Below are 26,106 nucleotides of genomic sequence, written 5' to 3'. Positions count from 1 at the left end.
TCCACTATTAGATTTCCATCGCTAAAAGCTCAGCAACAGCAGCTCGTTCAGCCATGCGAAGCAATTCACCGGGATTGTCGAGCTCTTCCATAATTCTTAACTCTTTTTCCTCTTCATTGTCCTCGTCACTTTCAGCATTTATATGAGGTACTATTGTTGCGATCAATGCTTCTGTATTCTTGATCGCTAGGGGCTTCTCATATACGATTCTGTCAGACTTAAAGTGATCCTCTTTGATTTTTTCGATGTTGACGTCAGTACCAACCACAATCGTGGGGTCGGCAGCATGGAGCACTGACTCAGGCTCATCCACCAAAAAATCGCTATCCAGCTTGACCTTGTTAGCCTCCTCCTTATCAATCACCAACAGCTCAGAGTTTTTCGCCGAACCAGAAAATAAAGTTTCGGTGTATTCAGCGGCCATTTCCAGTACATCAACTTCTGTATCGGGCAGCGACAAGCTCACGCTTTTCTGGCGGACTTCATTCTCTACGACGTTAGTCAATTCAGCTGCATTCCTCTCGTAAGACAAGTTTGCGATTGTCATTTTCGCAAGATCTGGCACTTCGCAGTAAGCAATTACGGACCCAAATGCTTTTATGTTAGAAGCAGCCTTATTACCGTCGCCTTCAACGTATCCATTTTTCTCCAACAGGCTAAAATCAGAGTCGTGCTGCGTGTGTGTCCTGGTTGCGTCATTTTTAGTATCATCCACTTTAGCTTTGGTTGTAATAAATCCATCAGGCTTTACGAGAAATAACGTCTCGTCCGGCTCAGCCACGTCAACTAATTCCTTCACATCGTAATATTCATTAGCTTTTGATGGAAACGCCACACTCTCTTCGACGATGGCTACAAATTGTTGTTCGGTCAGTATATCCTCCTCTGATGTCTTCTTCGCCGTGACGTCAGCTTTATCGAAAAGGTGTTCTCTAATTGAGCTTTCTTCTAAGGTATCAAGTCCACTTGCAGCTCTAATCTCGTCAGCCATTTGCTCATCACTTTCTGCTTCGATCTCGATTTCCCTAGTTTTGGCATGTTGCTTCAACGTGTAATCATTGCTTTCTCTGTTATTGACCAACGGTAAAGTATGAGCAACGCTATTGTTTACATCTTTAGTGGACTGGGAAATTTTTTCAGAGTCATCGCTGATTCCTCTAAAGTCTAGAAGAGCGGGCCAGCCAAATGATCGAAAACTTTGCAATAAGTCAGCCGCAGGTTTCATTACATTTTGTTCCTTTAACCTTTCGATCCATGATCTGCCAGGAAAGTTAGGAGAAAACGCTGCCAGCCTTACCAGATCCTCAATGTTACCAAGTGAAATGTTTTCGAACAGAGCATTTTGGCGAGCTTTCAACTCTGAACAATAGCAAATATCTGGGTAAGATCGGCTCATGTAGTCAGCAACTCGCTCGTACGTAAAATTCTCCAGATTATCTTTTAACAAAAAACACTTATCTGTTACTTCAGATTTATGCTGGACTTTGCCAACGGCATGGCATTTCCAAGCATCCAACGCGACGAAACTGACAAATAAAGCAATACAGGACACACCCAAAAGCGCCAGAAGCCAAAATGTAAACGAAATGGTTATAAAAAACCGACTGCGCTTTTGACAGGCCATTTTGGCACCAGTGCGGGCTTTGTGAGCCTGCTTTAGCACCTCCAACTTTATTTCAAGCCGCTTCACGCTCAATGCACCATATTTTCTTTTAAGCAGTTTAACAAGCTCCCCCTCCTTTCCGGCATACTGCTTCACGATAATAGATGCATGGTTTATCTTGTCAGGCTGATGGTGTCTGTACAAGTCCTCTAGTAGGCCCTCAAAGGTTGAAGTAGAAGGCTTATTTGTCTGATCTTTGTTACTCTCTTCAGATGCATCATGGCGTTGATAGAGTTCTGGAAAGGTAGCATCGCTCGTCTGCATCCCAGACTGATGAGATGACGCACTAGATGGTGCACTAAACTGAATTGATTGGGAAATATTCATCCGTGGTGAGCCATCTATTCCTTTCACAAGCGTATCCTCACTTTTACGACTCGTCTTTGAAGTTAAAACAGATGGAGTTGGGTTCGTCGAAGGCGGAATAGTGTTCACAGAATAACGTTGTGATGACGCATGATTCAAAAGGTCCGTCATATCTTCTCCACTCGGGCTCAATCCAGAATCAGCTCTTCTTGCCTCTTTCCGTCGATCTTTGCTTGGTGTATGAACGTTTGCAGACGAATGGGAATCGGAGGGTAAATAAGGGACATGGCCGTTAACATCACTGTCTGGAGTAGGAGATTGCAAGGACTTTTGATGTTGTAGAGCGCTTATCATTGCATGATCCGACTTATTTGATAACTTGGTTGCATTATTGTCTTCATTTTCGCTGCCACCGCTGTTCCTGAATGTAGAAGCGTGCTTACTGTTCTCATATCGTGTCTTCATTGCAGCCACTTTTGCTGCGCCGTATCGCTTTGTCAGCTCAGCGAATAGGCGATTTTCGCGACCCGCATACCTTTTTCCATATACTGTCGCCATTTTCACACGTTTTTTGTCCACTTCTGCAAAGAAATCAGTCAACAGTGCCTCAAGTTCTCCAGTTATGGCCTTATCATTATTTTGATGTGAAGCGGCGTGGACAAGAGTATTCAAACTCGCACAAGAAGGATAGGAATTGACTTTGGTCTTTTGTGCAACATTTGGACTCATGATCCCAAGAGCTCCCTCACGATCTTGTAAATCTATCTTCTTCGGAACGCTGTTACTTTCAGCTTGTTGCCCTGTCAGGGTGGAACATAGTTTAGCAATAGTTGTGGAAGGAGAAACTGCAGAGCTACTTGACGGAAAGGCGACCTTGGGTGATTGAAAATTTTGTTGATTTATCTGACTGTGTGCCTTATCATCCAAAACAGCAGAACAGTTCCCTTTGAGCTCGTTTGAGCTCTCGCAGATTGAAGGCATTGGTTTAATGCATAGCACTGAGTCATTTGGTGACAAAAACTCGGTTATTGCACTGTCTTTTGTCGTATTTTGTCCATCTTCAATCTGAGCTTCCATCACTCTTGGAGGTTGCTGATTTAAACGCGAGCATGACGAGCCAGCATTGGTTGCAGAAGCAAGCCACTGTGATTTGGCAAAAGCACCCTCTTCTCGCTCGAGTGTCACAACCAAAGGGGTGTGCTGCTGTTTATTATGCATAACAGTGTCTTTTACTGATGCGGAACTTGAGGACATCAATACTGATTTGAGCTCGTCATCTTCCACATTCATAGCGACTGGCTTTGTAATATCAGTCGACACAACAGTAGCTTTGGCGTATAGCTCTGTTGGAGCGATCGTAAAGACCGGAGGCATATTTTCCATTGGAGTAGTACCACCCGATGCCCATGGGTCCCAAAGGGGTCGGTTTAGAGAGCGTGGTGAGAGTGAAGCTAACTCAGTGATTTCCTCGTTGAGCTGTAACTGAGATCGATGAAAATCATCAATGGCTGCCTTACTCGCAAAATCATTTTTTTTAGGAAGTGCTGATATGTCAACCAAAGAGTCTACTCGTTTCGATACGTTTGTTAGTCGACTTTGTTCGACGGTGGGCGATTTCTTATCTTCGTCCATAGCGTCTTCTTCTGCGATTGATGGCAATGAATCATCAGGAACACCACATTTACGTACAAAAGTGTTTCTTTTAGGTTGAGTAGCTTTTGCTTTTTTTAACTTGGCTGCAAGCTTACGAATACACTTCTCCTTCTCTTTCAATCTCGCTTGAGTTGATTGTCTCTCCCTCTCAACATTCTGCATCGTCCGCTGCAATTCATCAAGTTTCGACATCAAAAGGTTTAACTCTTCATCTGTATGTCGTTTTGTTGTCATCAATTGTTTCTGCAGGCTGGCCTCTGATACTTGCAATTCATGCATATATGTAAGCATATTATCAATACGATCGCGAGTCGGTAGCAACTTAGATGCAATAAGTTCCCCTCTTGGTTTGGATTGTCGTTTATTTGGCAAAAATATGGTTGAAACCGCACGTTTATCTTGAAAATTGGTCGGACAAGACCTCGGCCCGTTCTTCTTCTCGTCGAACAAGGGCGATTTTATCGCAAAAACATCCTCAGAACTATTGGTTCGGCGACCCAATTGAGACTTTTTGCCAGAGTAACTGGATAGCTCCATTCTTACACGTTGAGCAGCACTGATACCCCCGTCATCGACTGTAGGATAGATTGGCCTTGTTCGAGGAGTCCGAGGAGGCTGTACCGCGACCTCAGGAGCCAGATTTAGGGAATGGCTTTGAGCCATGTCCATTTTTGTCGAGGCTATGTTCATTGTGGATCTGTCATCTTGCCGGCCCTTTGCCATGACGTTTCTATCGTCAGATGTGATAAGGGCTTACGTTGTTTATCGCAAAGCTACAAGTCGTAGATTAAGAATTAGCTCACTCTTCAATGCAGGTAAAGCATACAGAAGACGCACGCTATCTCTTCCGCACCCCGGTCTGCCGCTAAGACAAGTGCGCGTTCCAGGATATCCAGAAGTATGAGTCCACTGCGTGTTATCAGAACTAGCTCTTTATTTTTTCCAAATTGCGATATAGCTTGTGACCAAATGTGACGTTTTGTGCCTAATTTGCTGACGCCCCATTTTTGACTATTTCAACTTCTGGCCTCAAGTCGTTTTCCTTCCCTCCAAGTCGGGCTGTCCTTTTGACTCGACGTCAAGAATCGCATTTTCGTCGCACAAGCGTGTGTGTCGAGCTTGAGGGACTGTTGTGAACAGCGCCTCTTACACCTGGTAGCGCTTCGAGCGGTCTCTGAACGACACTTGATTTGAGTTTGATGATGCGACTGATGAGCACGTTGCATATTCAAGTTTAAACCATACTGATGTCCTTGTCCGAGCGACATGGAGGGAGTTGGAGTACACTCGGACCATCAGTACCGCAAATTGAAGTGTTAACATGTTTCCTCATTTGTCTTTGCCTGTGTGGATGACACTCGAGCGGATGCGAGAAGTCATCAAAGAAGCTGCTGTGGTCACTTGGATGCATCAATCACTGCAAGACAACTTCGAGACCCGTTGCTCGCAATGTCCAACCTTATGGGTGGTGCGAAGTGTTACGCGTATGGTAAGCGTTTACCCGATCTAACCTGCTCTCCCTATTATGAATACGTTAAGATCGAGCTTAAAAAGACGTTTGAACCACCACAGAGTGCATTTCGAACCCGTGTCGAGTTCTTGAACCTTCGTCAAGGTCGTTACGACTTACACTCGTATGCACAGCCTGCTCGCTACTATGTATTGATCATTGTCGACGAGCCAGTTGACGCTTAAACGCAAGTTGTGATGTTTATCGCGGGTTTGAGATGACGGTCTGATCCGGAGTCAGCTGTTACGTTAGCATCCCAAGACGCTGAACGATGCCATCAACCGCGCGATGCGAGAAGGGCTCACAAGATCAATGGCTTCGTGCCAAGGCAAGCGCGCCAGTCGACTAGTTCAGTGATGGTCCAGATCGAATGGTCATCTCGTACATTTCCACGCCTGCATATGAGCATTCTCGCATCCATCGAAAGTATTTTCATTGTAGGATGCCAGGTTTTATCGCTCAGAACTATTTGCTCAGCGAATGGATCTACAATAACGATGCCAGAACAAATCATTCGCTTGGTAATGAAATTTGAGGAATTCCTAGGTAAAGACGAGAAAATTTCTCTCGACCTCGATGATAAGTTTGATTGATGTCGACGTCCATCTTGATCATCTTTGTCAAGGCTTCCAAGTTATGCAAGAGAATGAAAGCTACGCCGACATGAAAAAGTGCATTTTCTTTGAGCCTAAAATCTCCATTCCGGTTGCTTTGCGGACAAGAATGACGGTCGTATAGATCCACAGAAAGTCAAAGCTATCAATGGATGGTCCGTGCCAGACAATGTGAAAAAGCGGAGACAATATTTGGGCTTGGTCAACTAATTGCACATATACACGCCCAATTATGCAGCACTGGTACAAACTCTAACGACATTGTCAAAGAAGAAAGTTTTGTTGGAATGGTCAAAAGATCATCAGCTGAAGTGAAGAAGAGTTTGAGAGAAGCTCCTGTCCATGTGACTGCGAATCACGATAAACCTTTTGATGTGGTCTGATTATGCCATCGGTTGTGCGCGCATGCAACACGACGATGAGGGTCGAGAGTGAGTGGATACGTATCAGTCGCGACAACTTTGATTCGCAAAGCGTTATTATACAATTCGTTATAAAATGCTTCTAGTAATGAAGTATGCATTGGTAAAGTTTCGTGTGGACTTATTTGGAGGGAGCGCTTTGCGATCTGTACGGATCATGCCAGGCGGCATACGGCAGTCGAGTCTCGGCATATATCGCAAAAAATGGCTCGATGGTTTTTCTTCTTGCAAGTACAACTTTGTTCTACACTACAAGCCAGGCAAGACGAAAGCTTTACGCGATGGGTTGTATAGACGTCCGGACTATGATCCAAAGTGCAGCAGCGAAAACTTTCGCGCATCATTTCGACAGCGCCAAAGTATTCGGACCTCTAAGTGCAAGCTACGGCTTTGTGCTTGAAGAAATTGTCGATAGGTACGAGTCCGATTCGACATGTCAAGGAGTTTTGAGACATTTCCGACAAAGCGCTGCTAGCTCTCCCGTCCCGCTCAAGATCGTGTGCTCATCGTTCTGGAGTAAATTGTTGTACTGTGCGGTTAAACACGTAATACAGCAAGAGTTGTTCTTCCAAATGACGAAGGTTTGCGTCATCGTCTTTTATATAAGTATCATGGCAGTTCTTCGGGCAGTCATCTCGGACGTGAAAAAACATTTCTCAGTCTTTTCTAAGTTTGCTTTTAGGCACACACGTACACGTGGGAGCGCAAGTTTGTGAGGACTTGTGAAACTAATTAGATATTAAAACAATCGATATCCTATCAGCCCCCACATCGGTCGGTGGCAGCGCCATCTGACTGCTGGAAGTCTGCGAGTACAGACTACATATACAGACTTCTGCGTGGCACACATGCACGCAGTGGCATCCTTGTGTCAGTGGACTAAATCAGCAAGATGAGTCATCTTGCGCCTGTATCGGGTAGGATCTATGCCAAAACACAGCTCAGATTTTTGTAGACGCTGTTTCCCGTCTACGTGGCCTTCTTGTTGAGATCGCGTCTGACTCGTTTTGATGTCGAAGTTTTGGTGTGCACTGTTTAGACTATTGTGCACCACGTTGTGAGCGTCAACAGCGGTACATTCTCAAACGGGTAGTAGAGCGTGGGAATCGAGCTCTAGAGGACGCATTGCGTAGGTACGCTTCGTCGCTCTAAAAATGGAGTGAGCTCAAGGGGGGAATTTTGGCTATAGAGCCATAGTCAGACCTTAATGCTGCCAAAGAATTTAAAATTATGACTCAATGACACCTGTAGACGATATGACAGGTCGTGTGGAACAACACGTCGATGCCTAAATTATGAAGAGACAAGCCGTTGTTCGGTTTGTTCGAGATGCAACTGCGAAAGCTCACGATCTGCATAAAGGACAAGCAGATGAGAGCGAAAGGAAGAACAAGAAGGTGTATATGGTTAATGATCTTATGCTACTAAGCACGACATATCTGCTTGAAAATGCATTCCAACTCGAGAAGCAGAGGACTTTTGCGAGTATCATTGAGCCGTTCAAGGTATTGAAATGCAATGATGATGTGTATACATTAGTGTTCCTACACGCATGCGCCTACATCCTATATTTTATGTGGGTAGGATCAAGTCGTATCTCTAGAGTGGATCTGCCGATCCTGCTATACCGTTGGTAGATGATCGGGTTGACAATAAAAAATTTCAGCGAAGAGCAACCAGCCCTTCATTCTGGAGAATCTTATTGGCGTACAAGCGTTGCAGGACACCAAAGGATTCCTCTTTCACTGATATCAACGCTTGAAGGTGAGAGTTGTACTCACCATGGAATATCTCGATAACATAGACTGCGTCTCCGACAAAGCGCAACGGGTGTTTGTGAGCCAAGTCACGAGACTTCTCGTCCTTCCGAAGGCGAATAAGTCCATCACGAACCTGCTGGAACCGAAGTTCAAGACGGGTGCAAAGCCAAGCATTGGGCGGAATCACCAGACAACACATCGAGTTTCAAGTTCTGCTCTGCAACAAGGCTCGAAAGGCTCTCACAGCAATCTTTAAGCGTCGATCAACGCTGCTGCAATGCTTAATTTGCCCGCGATGAGCGCACTTCTACTTCCAAAGTCTCTCGATCGTTGTCACGTTCAACCCAACTCCGCTATCAGATTCTCTTGAAGATCGTTGCGGGGTGATTAAGACGATTTTCGCTCGCGAGGATCGATCAACTCGACATTATGAAAAGAAGCAGGTGAACCACCAATGCTTCTACAGAGTTTGGTGGCGCGGCTATCCATCGGACTCGGACCCATGGGAACTTTGTCAGGCCCTACAGTTTGTTGTCCCCGACGTAGTTCGCAGCTACAAGAATCGCTTGCAGTGTTACCATAGGCTACATTACGATGACCAGAGCTAGGTTGTACTCGATCATGACGTGGAGTCCTGTCAGCGCCGACTCGGCAAGAAAGACGCTCCTTCTTGTCAAGGCGAACTAATCCTGCCAAGAGTTGCGCTTAGCTGCGATGGGCAGGGTCAGATCATCACGATTGTTGATCCAAAGCCAACAAATAAATCATTCCATGTATAACTTCTTGTCGTCTACTGGTTGAGAATGGGGGAAATGTCAAAGAGTTTTGGAACCGCTCTTTGCCGTTAAGGCGAGAGCGCTCTTTTATATTGGCTTGTTCACTTGATGATTTTTTTCTTGATCTGAAAGGGAACTGCTCTAAAAGGTCTGCAAAAGTAATAGGATACTGTTCACTTGAAGAAGGGGATTATGTTGTGGGCTACACTGGCCGTTTTATATGTCTCTTTTGTATGCATTTCGGAAGTTTATAATAGAAAATTACAGTATGGCGCTCCTTAAATGCATACGTGACATCTTATATGAAGTCATAAACATTCCATGTGATACAGAATGCTGGTTTCTTCTTGGGGATTTGTACTTGTGATGAGACCAACGTGTCTCTGTATTTCGAAATGGGTAGCGCAAGCCAGCATCTTCCAACGGAAGATGAAGCTCAAGATTTTCAAAGTTAATACTCCATTCAACCAAGATAACTTGGAGCTGAGGTTCAACCTCAGTACAGTCATGATTTATAAATCAGGAACCCAACGTTTTATTAGTATAACCTCTTGGAGTCCTTGGGGTGTTTTGTATGTAGATAACTCATTTTAATTCAGTTGCAAATTTGCCTTAAAGGTCTCAAATCGATCTTTTTCCCTTCAAGTCGGTACTGTCATTCTCCGGCCTCGTCGGGAATTGCTTCTACGTCGCACAAACATATGTGTTGTGTTTGAGGGACTGTTGTGAACCTCTTAGCGAAAAAGACACAGTGTGTACAGCTCACGCAAAGTTTAGCGTAAATTAAGATGGTCGATGCGTCATTTTTGCTATTCATATATTCGGACACCTCACCATCATCATCGTAATAAAAAGGATTTGTTGACGACGGTCACAGGGGCGCACACTTTTGGCAGCTTGTTGAGCAATAATCATGTAAGAGAGGAGTTCCCGGCGTAGTAGAGAGGTTGCATCAAAGTGTAAGTGTTGTGTGACTAGACTAGACCTACAACATGAGCCCCCAACGCCCCCAAGTCTTGATACAGGGTGTGGGACACGGACGCTCTGTAAAGCGATATCGAAAATAGAGTATTTTAGTACAATGATAAAGGGACTTTTCTTTTAGTAGACAGACGTATACATTTTCGTTTGTTATCTCGTGACACTCACAACATACAGTCACCTTTATTGCACGCAAATCATCTTATCAGTCGGGTCAAACCAGATTAAGCAGGTAGTGGAGTGATCTAGTTTACTATGCACCTTATACGAGTTTTGATTTGACTTTACAAGTTTTCGGTAGCAAGCGTAGAGAATAGGTTTGTATATTCCGCCGTTCGGACTGAAGTGGTGGAGTTATAGAAGTTGAGATACAGGAGCGGATTTGGCTGCCTGCTCTGCTCGAGACTATGTATCCTGGGTCCTGGCGGTCGACGTCCGATTTTTAACGTTCACGGTTGAGGCTGGGGAATTGGTGATTTCAATCTTCTCGAGAAAATGGCAAGCCCACAGTCTCTTGAGCAGTGCGATACAAATTTATTGTCTCTGCCATACACGGGGGCTACTGTTCTCTGGCTCTTCGATTAGTAGGTCATAAGTGCACCGGCCAACCGCTCTATCAATCCCGATATCGAGCGGCGAGTCGTTCTATCACTTCCCCGATTCGTGTCCACGATTGGTATGAGAGAGGTTGAGTCTTCACGACAATAGCAAATAAAGGGCGTACACGGACTGTGGCTATATGTCGGCCTCTGAGGACTCTTCCGAAGCTACGGTTTGTCGTCAAGTGGCGATATTGGCTGCACCGAGATAACCCTAGGATCAGGCGCAACGGGCTCCATGTTTGTTCTCTAAGTCAAAACTTTATTTGTTGTATTCTTGATTCACCTTCTTCAACACCATCGTGTGAGCAACTGCAATTTGTAAACTCTTGTAAATCGTTATCTTAGACTCTCAAACGCGACGTTTCGAGTCGAGCGTTCTGTCTATCAAAAATTGATAAAAGCACATTAAAAGCTTAATGAACGAAGATTATGGTAGTGTCGCTTTTGTCTCGAATTTTCGTCTATACTAAATCATCAAGAATATGGAATTGGCATTATGTAGACTCATCGTCATCTCTATCACATTACCGACAGTCGCTTGATCTTAATTGACCTGATTGGGTACCTTTTTTATAATAATTGCTTGACATGAATTATACTTTTGTCTTACAGCTTTGGAGGTATCGTTAGATACCAAGGTACAACTAAAAAAGAAGGCTTAAGAATGCAAGAGTCAGGGATCGATCACGTGCTTTGTGTGAGTGATGTCTACTGGATCGTCATCTCCAATATCAAGCGAAATTGTCCTTCGATTCAGAAAGTAGATTTCATATTCACTTATGTTCGACAATTCCCTGTATACTTCAGCTCTATGTGTACTCTTCAGCTGTGAAATATTCAACGATCTGAGTTTCCTACCTCGAAATTCTACCTGAACACAATATTCATGACGTGAATACCTCATTTTTAAATTCTCGATCGCTGTAGTGCCCTGGGTCATAGTTTTGATAAAAGTCGATCACATTAACATACGTTAGTGAAGCTCTGCTGAGTCATTAACCAAAACTTTTTTTGAAAAACTTGAAATGCGTTAAGCGCGTGAAAGAAGCTTCGAAAGCCTTGGTGCAGGTCACGGGTAACTAGCAAGGATATTGCAAAGTCTCTTGAGCTAAACTTTAAAGGAATGAGAAGCAGTTAGTCGCGGTAATGATTTGAGATGGGAAGTCGCGATCTTCAATCCTGGTATTTAAAGTATAGTCATGATGAGAAAAGAGGTAGCGACGATTTTTCGCCGTCTCTATAGTGCATCGGTAGTGAAATGTTTAATTGCGGCTGTGATTTGGTGACCCCAGAAGTTACATTTGCTGGGACAAGTGAAGGTAAGTGTTAGCGGAGTTCATTTAATTTGAGACCGCGGCTCGCTGCCGTTTCGGGATTCAATCCCGCAGAAAAAAACTGCGGTCATTCGAGTACATCCGGCGGAGACAGGCGACTGTAAGTAACAAGTAGAAATATAAATATTTAGTCCTAGTGTTTACGGAATGGCAATCCTCTTCTCAAGGCGGTCGTAGTGACCGTCTATATGAAGAGCCTGTGCACTGGCGTGGCAAGAATGGAAGTCTTTCGTGTGCACCCGACTTTCCTAGAAGAAGCATGAATGTGGCATTGAATGCCAGATTTAAGATTAAGTCGACACGACATGGTTGAAATGCACACGTTAAGCGGGCCTGAACCGATTGATTCGTCTATGCTGAGAGCGAGGAGGCAAAGCTCCTAGCTGGCGCGTAGCGTTCGATCACGCGACGATGTTTTGTCTGGTGAGATACCCGTTACCTTCAGATTGATTGTCCCTTGCGCAAGGCACGTCAAGGTTCAACGAGCCGTCCCGCTTGTTATCAGTCTTCTGGTTTGTCGCAAGGAGACGACAACACGAAGTAGGCGGGGTGCCCTACTGGGGGAGAACTATGTTCTGTTGCGCCTCAAGGAGGTAGAGGTCAGCAGGAGCCATCTCCGAAGAGATCCGTGCTCTTGAACACGGAACGTGTATGTAAGCCGGGCATACCGGTCGTGGAAGCGACCATAAAGGGCTTTGAGAAGCCATGAAAGTTTTTTAATCGACACCGAGGCGTCGGTAATTATGTTCAACGCTACACAATGGAAGGAAGTCATCTGTATGCGGATCGACTGGAGGTCGAAGACCTTGGGGGCTACGCGTACATCTCCTGGTGGAGCTTTGGTGAGTCATGAACTCACCTCTGCCAGAGGCAAAACGCTATGGGCGCGAGCACTAGACCGAGAAGTAGTATCCGAGTTGGTGAACACCGAAGGTGTATCGGACAGGGGTCCCGAGCATGGATCGCGGGCTGAACGTGGAGTTTCACGTAATCCACTGAGCACTGCTCACGTTTCGAAGCAGTTGCTGCATGCTACGAGTGGCATGGTCGGACGAGGTCCGAGGCATCATGGGCAAGCCCTTCAGATGCGCGTGAAATCTACTGGCTGAAGACTGCAGAGCTAGCGGCTACTACGTCGGATGTTGTTAATAACATCAGGGCTCCGTTGGAGCAGGAAGTAAGGCTACCACTGGAAGACGATGAGTGCGTGTTCCCACTGGTCTTGCCGAGAGGTACAACCTCTGTGGAGAGGCGGCAGCGACGCCGTATGACAGCTGGAAGTCGCCGGGTGTCTACCGAAGACGATAGCGCACAGCTATACACCCTCGTCAGCGGTATGACGGAAGAGGGAGACGGCGACGTCACCCTCAAAGATTTTTCTGCAATGGATGCCCTTCTCCTGAGCTAGACGAGATATCCTTCGAAGAGTTTGGCGGTGCCTTGAAGGCGACTTAGCCGAAGTGGTCATTATACAGCCGGACGAAAAGATTAACTCGTCGTCGCTTCTCGATAAAGCTGCCCTGGAGGTCACAAAGAGGGTGCTAGGCACACCAAGTGGATATTTGATGCTGAACTATCCCTAGGATCCGTACTGTCCATTGGTGAAGGGATTCCAAGACGTCGTCTCCAAAGTCATGCCGTCGGTCCTACCTCTAAACCGGGTTGTGCGTCATGACATCAACCTGGTTTCGAGAACCAAATACTGCATAACATACCAAAGCCCCCTGCCCAAGGAAGAGTGTGATACCATTGATGTCTTCTTCCGTGCGAAGCACGAGAAAAGAATGGCGCGAGAGAGCAAGTCTCTTATTCGACACCCACGCTTTGTGACCGGAAGTCGAACAGCAAGTGGCGTATCGATCACACTTACAATAAGCTCAGCGCCGCCACCATACCGGCACAGACGTTCCTATGTAAGATGATCGCCGGAACATCGTGGTTGATTGTATGAAGTACAGCGCACTCGACTTGGTCGATGGTTATGACCAATTGCTCATGAGAGCGAGTGATATTCCGCTGACAGCGGTGAGTACTCCGAAATGGATGCTCTGGGAGTGGCTGGTCCAAGGGCTGTCAAATGCACCAGCAACATTAAATTGTCTTGTGATCAAGTTGTTCAGGTCCCACCAGGTGTATGCACAGACATAGACATATTCGTCCACAGTCGTACAGGGAACGGGAGGACAGATGAGGAAAACCACATCATTCATTTAAATGCAGTGCTTGAGTGCATGCGCATGAATAAGCTGTATGCTAATGCAGACAAATGTACCTTCGGCGCCAAAGAAATTTCCTGTTTATGGTGATTCATCGGAAGCGTGGCCTTTGAGCGGATCCCGCTAACGTTAAGACCATTGTGGACTGGCGGGCTCCAAAAAACCAAAAGGACTTGCGCAAGTGGCTTGGCCTCGCCAACATCTTGCACAAGTACAGCGAGAGCTACGCAGAAATGGCACGACCATTGTCGTATCTCTTTAAGAAGGATGCGGAATGGTGTTGGGACACCGAGCAGCGGAAGGCTTTTGACGGGGTCAAAGACAGCCTCCTATAGACACCAATACTTGCGTTGTCAGACCCTGACCGTCCTTTCAGTATCGTCTGTGGTGCTTTGGACTTTACCATCAGCTGTGCACTGCTGCAAGCAGACGCCGAGGGGCGAGAACAGGTGATCGCGCTCAAATCTCGCCAGCTCTAGGCTGCAAAGAGGAACTACCCAGTTCACGACAAGGAATTACTTGCGATTAAGTATGCACTTGTCAAGTTCAGGGTTCACCTGCTCGGCTTCAAGCCGTCCGTGATCTACACATATCATGGGTCACTAAGCACTGCGCCTCGGTCGCCTCAACTCTCGCAGAGAATGGTCATGTGGCTCTCCTTCTTCACAAATTAACACTTCGAGGTGAAGTATTAGCCAGGAAAGGCATGCAGACCAGACAATGAGCTTGCTCATGTCACGACAGTGACGTCGTCCGTGACTGATTTATTCCGCACTGCGTACGCGGGTGCATAGCGCTGCTACAGGCTCTCGGGAGCAGTGAGTTTGGAAACTCGGACAAGAGATTGTTGTCTACGTGCACGGTTGCACCGATATTCATTGAATAATGGATTGCTGTATTATAGCACCGAATCGACGGATACGCTACGAATTGTGGCTCCTCACGATGAGGATTTGAAGAACAGTATTCTGTACGAGGCCGACGACTCTCCACTCAGCGGTCATCTCGGTCGTGAAAAGACCCACAGCTCTGTGAGTTGCCACTACTGATGGCTGAAGCTGTACAAATGGACAAGCACGTAAGTGCGCACGTGTGAGACCTTGTCAAACGGTGAAACCCTCTTCGAATGCGGCGACGCTGCTGGCCAGTTTACCGCTACCCTCCGGGTGTTGGCAGCCGATGAGTTTGGACTTTGTGTTTGGCCTACCGAAGACATCGGCGGGCAACACGGGTGTGGTGGTCTTTGTGGGCCGTCTGAGCAAGATGGTTCGTCTTGTGGCGGTGCCGTACACCATTGACGGTGTCAGTACAGCGACGCTGTTTGTGAATCGTGTCTTTCGACATCATGGACTTCCGTTGTCAATTGCCTCTGACAGAGATTCACGTTCACTCGGAAGTTTTGATCGCGTCTTCAAGGTGCTGGGCACCAATTTGACTATGTCAACAGCGGACCATCTGCAGATCGACGATCAAATCGAGCGTGTGAATCGCGTCGTCAACATTGTCCTTCACAGCGTCTGCACTGAGATTTCGAGGTGCTGATTTGCCATGCTGCCACACGAAGAGTTCGCTCAGAACAATGCAGTGCATTCATCTACCGGCTACACGCCATTCTATGTGAATGGGATCGTTCATTCTCGCGCCCCGCTGACGCCGCCACCCCATGGTTCAGGGCTTGGTAGGAAAGGAACAGCCGAGCAGCTAGCTGATATCAGCCCTCTCACTGTTCGTAAAGAATTCCATGAGTTTCTGCCTACCAGGCTGAGTGTCCTACGACACGTTCGCGACGCGATGGCTGAAAGCCAAGATATGCAGAAGGAAAATGCGGATGGAAGAGGAAGAGGATAAGTTGAAAACTTTGAGGTCGGCGACCTGGTTTTATTAAATGATAATAACCTTCCTACCATGCAATTTCTGCTGTCTTTAAGACAAAGCTCCGTCCGCGGTTTATCGGACTTTCACGGTTGTGACCAAGCGAGGCCCTGTGTATACGCTCAACCTTTCGAAAACGGTTGCGCACCCACCCGGTTTCTATGTGGGCTTGCTTAAGCCGTTTCGGGAATCGGCGCGAGTGAACGCGATTGCGTTGGCGCCTGAGCGGCGCCCACAGGCTCTCAGGTACCCACAAGCTGGACCAGAATCTGTTTTTGAGCACAAAGTACAACGATTTCGCTCCAACGGCGCCAAGCGTTCTATCTTCGCATGAAGCGATGCATCTGTCTGCTCAACGGCTAGGAGCCGCTTCGACAGAGTGCGATAGTCCTCAACGCGAGGCAGCCGTTGGAAAACGTGATTCAAACTCTCGAGGTGCGCGATGTGCTTCAAGCTCTCGAGGTCTCCCGCGGGGCGGTATACGACCCTAGCATGATGCTCAGCGGATTCCCGATTGTGTCAGATCTCGTCCTCAAGAGCTAGAAGAGCATCGCGAGTCACCGGACGGCGATCGACCCAGTCTTCGTCGTTCGCTGCCGACTCTTCTTGACGAGAATGGTGGTGTCCACTATCACGCAAAACGTCTTGTGGGTCGACGTCGTCATCAGGGTCAAACCCAGTATCTTTTGAAATGGCGGGGATATCCCGACTTCGGGAACTCATGGGAGCTTGAAGTGCCGCTTCGGTAAGACTGTCCAGACGTCGTGAACTTTTATGGCGAGCTCAAGATATGGCCCTGAGCTGCTGCATTTGCAGACTCACCCGTGTGAGATACCACTGACCTCGCGGGGTGAGGGATTAAGCCATACGTCTAAGGGCGGCAATCTGGAGGAATTCAGCGACGTGCCGAGAGTTTGGTAAACTCAAACCGAAGATGGCGTTCCACACGCGCGACCACCTCCCTGTGACTCAACTGTAAGTTGTGCAGCAAGGAAAGTTTACGGTGCCGCTGAACCAATCGCTCGCTAGGGGCGATCACTATAGGAATCGTCCGCATCGCGGGTACAGGAGCGTCTCCTTTTTGAGCACGGAATCGAGTGCGATACGTATCCGATACGTATCCGATACGTATCCATCGAGAAGCGAACTCGAGGAGCTTTTGTTCATCAAGCCCAGCTTGTGTAGTGGCAAGGGTATTGACCACGTAGACGCCCAACGATCAAATGATCGCGTCCTTCGCTTCTGCAGCGGGACCCGTCGAGCGGAAGCCGTATTCCACACGAGGGTCAAGGACTGACTGTGGATACACGCGCATGAGAGCTGCTGCTTCTGTGCCTCATCGAGGTGATTGGTCATGATACCACTTCCCCGAAAGTCGAGAGTTCGGGGAACGTACATGGCGTCCGCAAGGTTTGAGCAAGGCTCACGCCGCGCCGCTGAGGTCTCTCGCCCTCTTCTTCCCATCATGGGAAAGGAGTATTCGACTTGTTGTCGACTTCCTTTAAATCCTAAACGAGGTAATTCATCTCCTGTGGCGGGCGCGGTGCGCGGTACTCGGTTACCGAGAACTTGGGCTGCGTCCACATCCGAAATAATGACACTTCTGTTATCAGAGGCCTTCCCATGAATCCTCGGACGTACTGCTCGGAGTTGTACCGCGCACACGAGACAAAGAAAGGCTCTGCCCGCGGGCGTTCTAGCAACCAGCGATAGTAGGTGACTTCCGTGTCCTCGACACAAGGCTCATTGAGCAGACACATGGAAGGTCCTGGTGATGTTGTGGTGTCTTAGACGCGCGAGCCTCGTTCGAGGTGGCATCTAAATGTGAACTGTAAGCTTGATGGGGGAGAGTGTAACGAGTCACCCAAAATGACGTGATCACACAATGGTGTGTTTTACACATGAAAGTTTGACCACGCAATGGTGTGGACCCACTCAAACAACAACTCAGTACGTGGCTGGAACAGCCAGTAGTTATACATTTAGTTTGATTTTTCTATATAAATAGGAGAACCTATAGATTTAGATACAGTCGGCTTTGCTGCAGATAAAGCCGAGAAATACAGTTTACATTTCAAACGGACGAGTCAAACTAGCCTTGGGTTAAGGTTGGTGTTACTCTTGGAGTAAGCGGATTGCGATCCGCTACACTCGTACTTGTTCTTATCTCAGAACGAAGGTCACCGACCTTAATTAGGCTTCCTCTCAGCGAAAGTGCTACGGCAGCCCCACTGCACATGGTGTCAATAGGATCACCAATGATACTGCCTCCAGATCAAATATTGTTTCATAAAATATTCTTGTTACCATTTACTCGACGATGGCTTTTTTCGTGGGGCAGCTAACGGCATTGACGCTTTCTTTTGTGCGGATCAAGTGAGGAAGTAACGTTTTGAAGGAAACACCCACTTGGCGCCGACTTTCTGTGCCGAAAACAAAACGGCAAGTGCTAGCCTACTTTAAACGCTTGCGTGCACTGTTCGAGTACATGCTTTTAAAGGGGTTCCTCATAAGCTCGTGCGTCTTTAGAATCGGCGAGGTCTTCTTTTGGATTGTTTCTTGAGAAGCGCGGTCGCAGAGTTCGCAAAGATAATGGTCACTGTAGCTTGGCCATTCTCTCTGTTAAAAGAATTTTATAAAGCGTTCTAGTTAGATATAACACAGAGTACCGCGCACACTATGCTGACATGACACGTCACCAGTTCATTATTCTTGAAAAGATTATAATATGGTGTGGGGATGCGGCAGAAAATGTGGCCATCAAGGCTGTGAAAAAAAGAACAGTGTGGATATCTGTCGTATTCGAGACATGGAGTGTACCCGATTCGGACTTTCGGAATTCAGATCGACCATTTAATGTAGTATGCAAGAACCTATACCAAAAGCTATGATTTACTCTAAGCGAATGCCTTTGTGGATGTACGCGTCAACGCATGTACTCTTGCCAAACTAAAGTGGCAGAGAAGAACTACCCTATAAACGACTCGTGACACGCACAGTTGCGTCCCCACCTGTAGCACGACAGTTGAGAGAAGTAACTAAGTGAATCATCAGCAGCAGGTGACTGGTGGCACTCGCGTGTGCTTTTTGCACGATTAAGAGTGTTTGGGTGATTCACCGGATCGTGTTGCTATATTCGGAAGCACCACTCTGACTTCAAGCCATTTAAGTTCAATACTACCTTCCGTCACTAAGCATATCGACATCGTTACCACATCTCACATCCAAATAACATGATAGAACTTTTTCTTTCCAGAATACCTACGAGGTAACATACGAGCCGGTGTGACAAAAGCTCTTTTCTGCGTCACCCCTGCTACGAAATGTCATAATCGTGAACTCGTGCATTTTGGGGCGATACTTATAGCGTATGGGTCGGATGCAACATGTGCTGCGTTTCTGAAAGCTGTGGGGTGGAAGGAGCTCAGGAATTTAGATGCTTCCCCATTGGAAGGTTTAGTGACGAGTATTCGACCGCTATTTTGGTCTCCATTCTTGCTGCTTCACCGTACTTGACCACTCAAATCTCAGCGAGAGATTGTGCACATAATTTCGAGAATACCGTACGAGGTCCTTTGCTTGGCAACAATCTCAGAAACGACATTCGGTTTGGTTGTTACTATAAGCCAGTAGCTCAGCATACAAAAAGGAGGTAGTATATCGTATGAGCTCGTGCGGAAGATGTCAACAGGTAAAATCGTCGCCACGGTGCCTTTGGTCAAAGAAGCGGTTCCTTGCAAAAAACGTTTGAGCTATATTCTTCCTCTTAAATGGTGCGACCGAATTAATATATTTTGTGGATCGTTCGAGCCTCTCAGTGCTCTCAGCGATTGGGTAAATAGCCAACCTTTTCTCGTCAATGTTATCCACAAATGCGGCCTTAGGATGGTGACTTTGTTTAGGGTGTCAAGCACCCTAAACAAAGTCACCAAACTCAGATATCGTTTGAGATGCCTATCGATCATCATATGGTCAAACCGAAACGCAATTATCGTATATTGAAGGATATTGTCACGCGAATATGCTCAGAGGGACTGGTTACTACTGCAAAAAGTCATCGCCCATTCTATTTTCGTTGATTGATGCGATACTCGCCGCTATAGGCTTTACCTCATGCTATATAAATGGTTTGGAACCTCCGCGTCCTTCTTACATGACCACAAAGTGGCGCCGGTCTTGGTGGTCGATACGATTTTTTATTATCGGTCTGGTAACGCTTCGTGACAAGATCGACAACTTCATCTCAAAGCAGTGTCTCAGACATCCCTTGAAGCTGACCTACATTCTACGCTTAGTAATAAAACTTGCTCGAGCTGCCTCCAGCCAATCTGTACAATTGAACAGCTCAGAAAATGCATCCAGATTGACTAACCGCACGACCAGAATATCGAAGAATGTCGACGTTTTGCCATAATCAAGAAAATCTCAAGGGGTCAGCTGCGAAAGCTACGATGCCAATGTGGCTGAACAAAATAAGTTATTTTAATCGTCATGCTATCTTGATAAGAAAAGCAATGCTGTTTAGCAAAGAGAACAACACGAAAAATGTGTGAGATCAACTTGACAACATTGTTCACAAGGGAAAACGGCCTCGATATTGTTGAAGCAATTGATGTCAGTATAAATATTTCGATTTCAATAACTATCTGCTTTTCGTGTGGCATTGCAATAGTGTAGGTTTAAATATGGTAATATCGCAAACTCAGAGAGAATTGATGAAAGACAAACTATGAACTTATAACATTCTCACGTAAACAATACCTCCTCAACATGCTGCATAGCTCAAAGATTGCGATCGAACTACCGAAGGCTAAGTGGTAAAGGCACTGCAAATCATGGTCCAACAATTCAAAGTACCAGACGAAGGTGAAGACATCTAAGACAGCAAGCGAGACATGACAGTAGTTACAAATGTTATCATGCTTCACCATGAAACTGTCTATGCTATCTTGCGTCTTGCAAATTGTCTCAATCGCCTCGTACTCAGGTGATAGGCTTTTCGCAAGCATAATTTTCCTTGACCTCATCACCTTCGCATGCCCAGGAAATCAAACGTGAGCATGTGGCACATGATGTTGTCGCCAGCAGCAATCGGTCACACACGGTCGTGCAAGCTTTATTTTACATGAAGATCGCGTAAGGTCGTTCACGCTTCGGCGGCAGACGACGAGTTACGAATTATCGACCGATAAGTCAGGCTCACCATCCTCGCGGAGATGGCCAGTGCCTTGATATTAGCGGTCTTTCACTCTAAATCATCTGCGCCATAGTGCCTCCTGGTTCATTTCGATGTGGCTGGTGGAACCTGTTGCACGTTATACTGATACGTAATCAGTCCCTAGTATATATTAATGTATCCATTTCACAGCATTATATTTCGCCTTAAAAACAGTTGAGATGTTGTAGTTTAATGTAGGTTCATTTTGAAAATTTATCAATTGTAGGCGGTGGCTTATACATGAGCCGAAGGATAAACATATGCAATAAATATTCAGCACAGTTGAGCGTTTTTCAAAGCTCGAAATTTCAGTCGCGGTTACTGCACAGAAGCATTTCATCGTGACAGCCAAGACCAGCTACTCGATTAGCGAGTAAAAAAGCGTGCTTCACAAAATGGAAACTAGCATGTTATTAGCACCAAGGTAATCACGTCAATAATTGACATTAGTGTGGAAAAAGGGTCGAACTTGATGTTATGGAGAATAGATTATTAGGCGAGAAGAATACGTAAGAATCGACACCCCACTCGGTCAACACTTATCACCTATGTAAGAACAATGAGAGATCATAGGCTCACAGAGGTGTTTGCTCTGATAAAATAAAGCAACTTCTTCTACATTTATTAGTTGAAGGGATGGGTTGATTGCAACAAATCGCTAAAAGTAGCAGATACTAGCCTAGTGACTACATCTGCACTTCTGTCCTCTAGTATCTATCCGTCAATCAAAAGAAAATTCCTGTTGCTGGACGATCATATTACTGGGCAGCCCAAAAAACCCATTGCTCTTTCTCTGGCAAACGACGAAGAGTTCAATTTCCTGAGCCAGCAAAACCGTTTGAAGCAGCATCCACAGTATTTAAAGGTTGCTGCTCCACCGCAACTCGATGTTGAAACTCTATGGCAGTCAATTTGCGTCGTCGCGTAGCTTATCCATGACTATCGCCACGCGAAATAAATTCCTGCTGAGTAACTTACCTGATGTTAGGTTCTGACAACATCTCACTAGTACCCCTAACCACCGTGTAGATCCATGTCAGAAATGTATTTTATAGAGCTGTACTGGACATGATATACCGGTACATTGGGTAGGCTTTTTGATGCAAACGCGCACCACAAGACAGCAGGTAGACAAGCAGACTCGTACGCTGCGTGTGTATCTGCGTGGTCAGATCTGTGGCGGCTGTGAATAGCCAGAGATCAGTGCTACGCTCGACCTCACAGCGGGTACAATATTATCAAAAATAAACACGTTTAGCAATCACAACGACAACACCACACCGCAGCTAAGGAGATACGTCTTTGCGATCCCGTTACAAGAATAAAGTGAGTGCAGTCTAGGACTCAACATATCAGCACTCACGACTTCTAAAAGGGTAGTCGGAGTATTTATCGACCGATGACGCACCTTATAAGATCGGCCTCTGTCCTGTACGCGGTATTAGTGGCCGCCACTCAGTACGGCCAAAGTCTTGCTGTTTCACTTTGCAACAGAGATGGGGAGCGACCTGTGCATGTAAGGGGCGTGTCCGGTACGTATTGCGTACCCCAGAAGTTGTGTGAAGGATATTTTAGCGCCACAAATGAACAGCTTCTTGCATGCCCTCGAGCGGGACAGCAAGATGTGGTTGGGAGTGGTGTATTAGTTCGAGATAGCTGCTGTGCTATAGTGGACAGCGACAGCGGCAAATTGGGTTGTGTAGAACGCAAAAATGCGACACTGGATACGGCGTGTCTGATCTTGCCGCGAAATCGAGATTTTGATCGAGTTAACCGTAAGAAACGTAGGGGCAGGACGCTGCAAAATTCCGTAACAAGTGAGGCAACTTTTACAATCTCAGTGTCTACACCCGTGCCCCCGTATATTCCACCAGCCGTGACTTCAGCTCCAAGGTTGACGAAAGTGGGTTCGACTATAGATCCAGCTATTACCACTTTAACTCCCACTGAAGCTCCAATGCAAGCGACTCAAGTCTCTGTTGAAGCTACAGAGGGTCCTGTGTCGGCATCTTCGAATCTTGAAGCTTCACCCATAGAAACGCCACCACCAACGCTATCTACGGCAACAATCACAAAAGTTCCGGAAGATGTGGCACCAATGATTGAAGACCCAGCAAGGACTAAATCGATAGCATTTGATACGATGGATGATCAACAGACACAAGCTCCATTATTGACCACTAAAGGACCACCCTCCGCAACCCAAGTCCCGCTGTATTACGAAGAAAGCTCAGCATTGACACTTGCTCCGAATATATCAGATAAGGTTTCGAGGACATCAGCCCCAACATGGTCAACATCGCCTCCAACGCCTGTACAAAACCCTCTTACAGCTGTGCCTACACTGAATGACACAACCGCTTCAGTAGAAGCTACCGAAGTGCCAATGATGATTAATGAATCGCTGAAGAGTGATATTCAACCATCTACAGTAGTGACGTCTGCGGCTGATATTTCAGGAAAAGCTTTAGAAATTACAGATGCTCCGCCGGACCCAATGCTAATTTCATCTTCGACGAACACAACAGCTTCAAATACGACAAGCAATGCTTCAGCATCACCAAATGCGACTCTGATTTCTAAACCAGCTCCGGTAGCAGAAAACGATGCTAGTGTGGAGTCAACAATGTCACCAGTCAGTACTCATACTCTTCCTCCAGGTGCTTCACCGACTGCAACATCCGAAATTCTTGATGAGAACATTACAACTCCGATCCTCGCAACGGAGATACCTGAAACTCTGACGACAGAATTATCAAGACCAACCGACATAGTCTCCAATATGTCTGTTTCAGCAGACACCACCTCACGACCAACCGACTCAGTCTCTAATATGTCTGTTTCAACAGACAACAACTCCCCGACACAAAGCGTTCCGACTGCTCCTTCAATACTGACACCTCCGGTTGCAACCTTGAACTTGACAAGCCCGACAAATTCTTCCCCTGCCATGGCGATGCAGGTGTTAAATTCTGGTCCAACCTCTGATTCAATTGTACCTGAGATGACGATAACCCCAAGTCAAGCCAGCCCACCTCTGGAACCGGTTTCACCTTCAATAATTTCAAGTGCTAACTCCGATAGGCCAACTTTAGCACAAATGAATGTCCTACCACTTGCCCCAGCTGAAACTTCGTTAGACTTGAGCCCGGATTCGGGAGCAAGTGAGTCATCAAGTCATAATTTTGAGTCAGTTAATGCAAGTGGGTGCTACTTGCGAGAATCGAATTGCTCGTCTAGTTCTCCCGCGAGCGAGCCCACTGGATCTTTCCCAAATTATGAGCAGACAGGGTCAATGCTAGCAACGTATGCTGGTGCTAGCACAGCAGGTCCAAGCTTTACCTCGAATGACACCTCAGCATCAAATGACGTCTTGCAACTTTCGCCCATCATTGACGACGATGGCAACTATTCTAATTTGCCATTAGTGGACGGCAGTCTGAATCCAGCGATTAGTGGCAGCATCGGTGGAAGCAGCGAGGTGGGTAATACTGTAACGTTTATCATCGTGGGATGCGCGGCGACTATAGCTATACTATTTGGCATTTTCTATCTAAGACCAAAACGAGTGGATACCCTACAATTGCTGACACCTGTTGAGGCTCCGCCGCTGATTGATCGTTCTGGCTATGGCGAGTATTGGTTTAATCGATCGGTCGAGTCTGAGCCAGTTGGTCCATATGATGCCTCATCGACGCCACGGGAAATTGGTGCATCGGTCTAGCGAAAATATAATATTCGTCGCTAGTACAAGTACCGCGAGTTTGAGAAATTCGTCGCTCTTCAAATATGAAGTTAAAGTGAGCGGGAAATGCATGGATAGGTCCTGATAATAAGATAAGGTATCTCTCAAACTCCTTTGAACACGCAATTAACCACAGCAATGCGGTTGCGATCCACCAGGAGCAAATATTTCTGCTTAGCGACAGAGCGTCGGTGCGCCTCCCAGCTTCTTCATGTGGGCACGAGGTGGTGAAATTATGCGGCCGTCGGATTAAGAATTCGCGTGAATCAATTTCAACATTAGAGCTGAAATAATAACATCTTGTATTTTATCTAGCGCCATATGCCAAGAAATTGACTGTTTGTCGTCGATCGACACGCCATCACTTAAACGGAGTGCCTAAACCCTGCTTCATCATACAAGATACTGTGTATCAATGTAAATAGGACAGTTGCACCTTGTGCTGGTAGGTAAAAAAATATTTTTATCTGCCCCGGTGGCGGGTTAAAGCCATCAATTCGAGTGCGCAGATAACCATGGATGTGTTTTCAAGATTGAAAAGATTTGCTGTGTCGAATCAGTAAGATGCTCCTTGCGGAGGAATAGCAGAAGGTATATCCAGCCCGAAGTTCTACTTTGCGAGTTTGACTTCTGTAAGCGAGGTCAATACTGGGCGCTGAAAAATGCCCGATGAGCGGATAAGGTACAGATTGGGGACCTTGATGTCGATGTGCGCGCGATAAAGTGCATTGGTAATCTTCTGTAGTTTTCCGTAAACAAATCTCCCAAAAGATCCCACTATCTCGGTCTAGATATCGGTCTAGTCGGATAATTGAAGCGGCGTTTTGCGCTGATTCTCCCCCAACAGACTACAATATTAGACACTCATGTGCTCAAGTCAATTTGACTTCGCAATACCGTACATAGTCTGGATAGGTCTCCAATTTATAGTTGCATAAAATCGTTATTGTAGTCGTGGTTGTAGCGAAGATATAGGCATAGTCGTAGGCATAGTCATGGTCATATTTGGATGATTGTGATGAACCAATTCATTATGAAATAACCTGTCTCACTTACATAGCCGATGTATCCGTTGTATGTAGTCGTAAAGCGGTTGATGTTGTGTAAATTAGTGCTGTTTTTGTTGTCTAAAGCAACTTCTGCGAGCTTGTATGAGTGCAATTTTATGTAAGCTTGAACGAACTTGCCAAAATTTTGAATTCAGTATCATACAACTTCTTGTTTCGATGTAGCCATAGGTCGCGTGGAACGCAGCATCAAATAATGTTGAGTACCACTTCGATAGCAAAAAGACTTAGAGCTTAGTTGCAGTGGACATACAATGATTAACATTTGCAAATATCACCAAAGTCCAGTCAAGATCTCCTTCGATGCGCTCATCAAGAGGCTCTAGAATATAATTTCATCGATAACGAAACACAAGACAATTTCACA

At 46.2% G+C, this 26,106-nt stretch overlaps 2 protein-coding genes across 2 annotated transcripts; one reads left to right on the top strand and one right to left on the bottom strand.

Annotated features, from left to right (window-relative positions):
* Window positions 1-7: 7 nt before the first annotated feature.
* PHALS_07624 (uncharacterized protein) lies at window positions 8-4,159 on the bottom strand (the record flags this gene model as incomplete). The annotated part of the gene is made up of 1 exon (XM_024721126.1): window positions 8-4,159. One exon carries the CDS (start codon window positions 4,157-4,159, stop codon window positions 8-10), a length of 4,152 nt encoding a protein of 1,383 aa, XP_024586256.1.
* Window positions 4,160-22,326: 18,167 nt separating this feature from the next.
* PHALS_07623 (uncharacterized protein) lies at window positions 22,327-24,651 on the top strand (the record flags this gene model as incomplete). Its single annotated transcript, XM_024721125.1, has 1 exon — window positions 22,327-24,651. The coding sequence occupies one exon, from the start codon at window positions 22,327-22,329 to the stop codon at window positions 24,649-24,651; it is 2,325 nt and encodes a 774-aa protein (XP_024586255.1).
* Between the last annotated feature and the right edge of the window lie 1,455 nt (window positions 24,652-26,106).

Source organism: Plasmopara halstedii, assembly GCF_900000015.1.
Source record: "Plasmopara halstedii genome assembly, contig: Scaffold_3120, whole genome shotgun sequence".
In the NCBI taxonomy this organism is placed as follows: Eukaryota; Oomycota; class Peronosporomycetes; order Peronosporales; family Peronosporaceae; genus Plasmopara; species Plasmopara halstedii.
The sequence above is the reverse complement of the archived record's forward strand: the minus strand, read 5'-3'. Positions and strand labels throughout refer to the sequence as shown.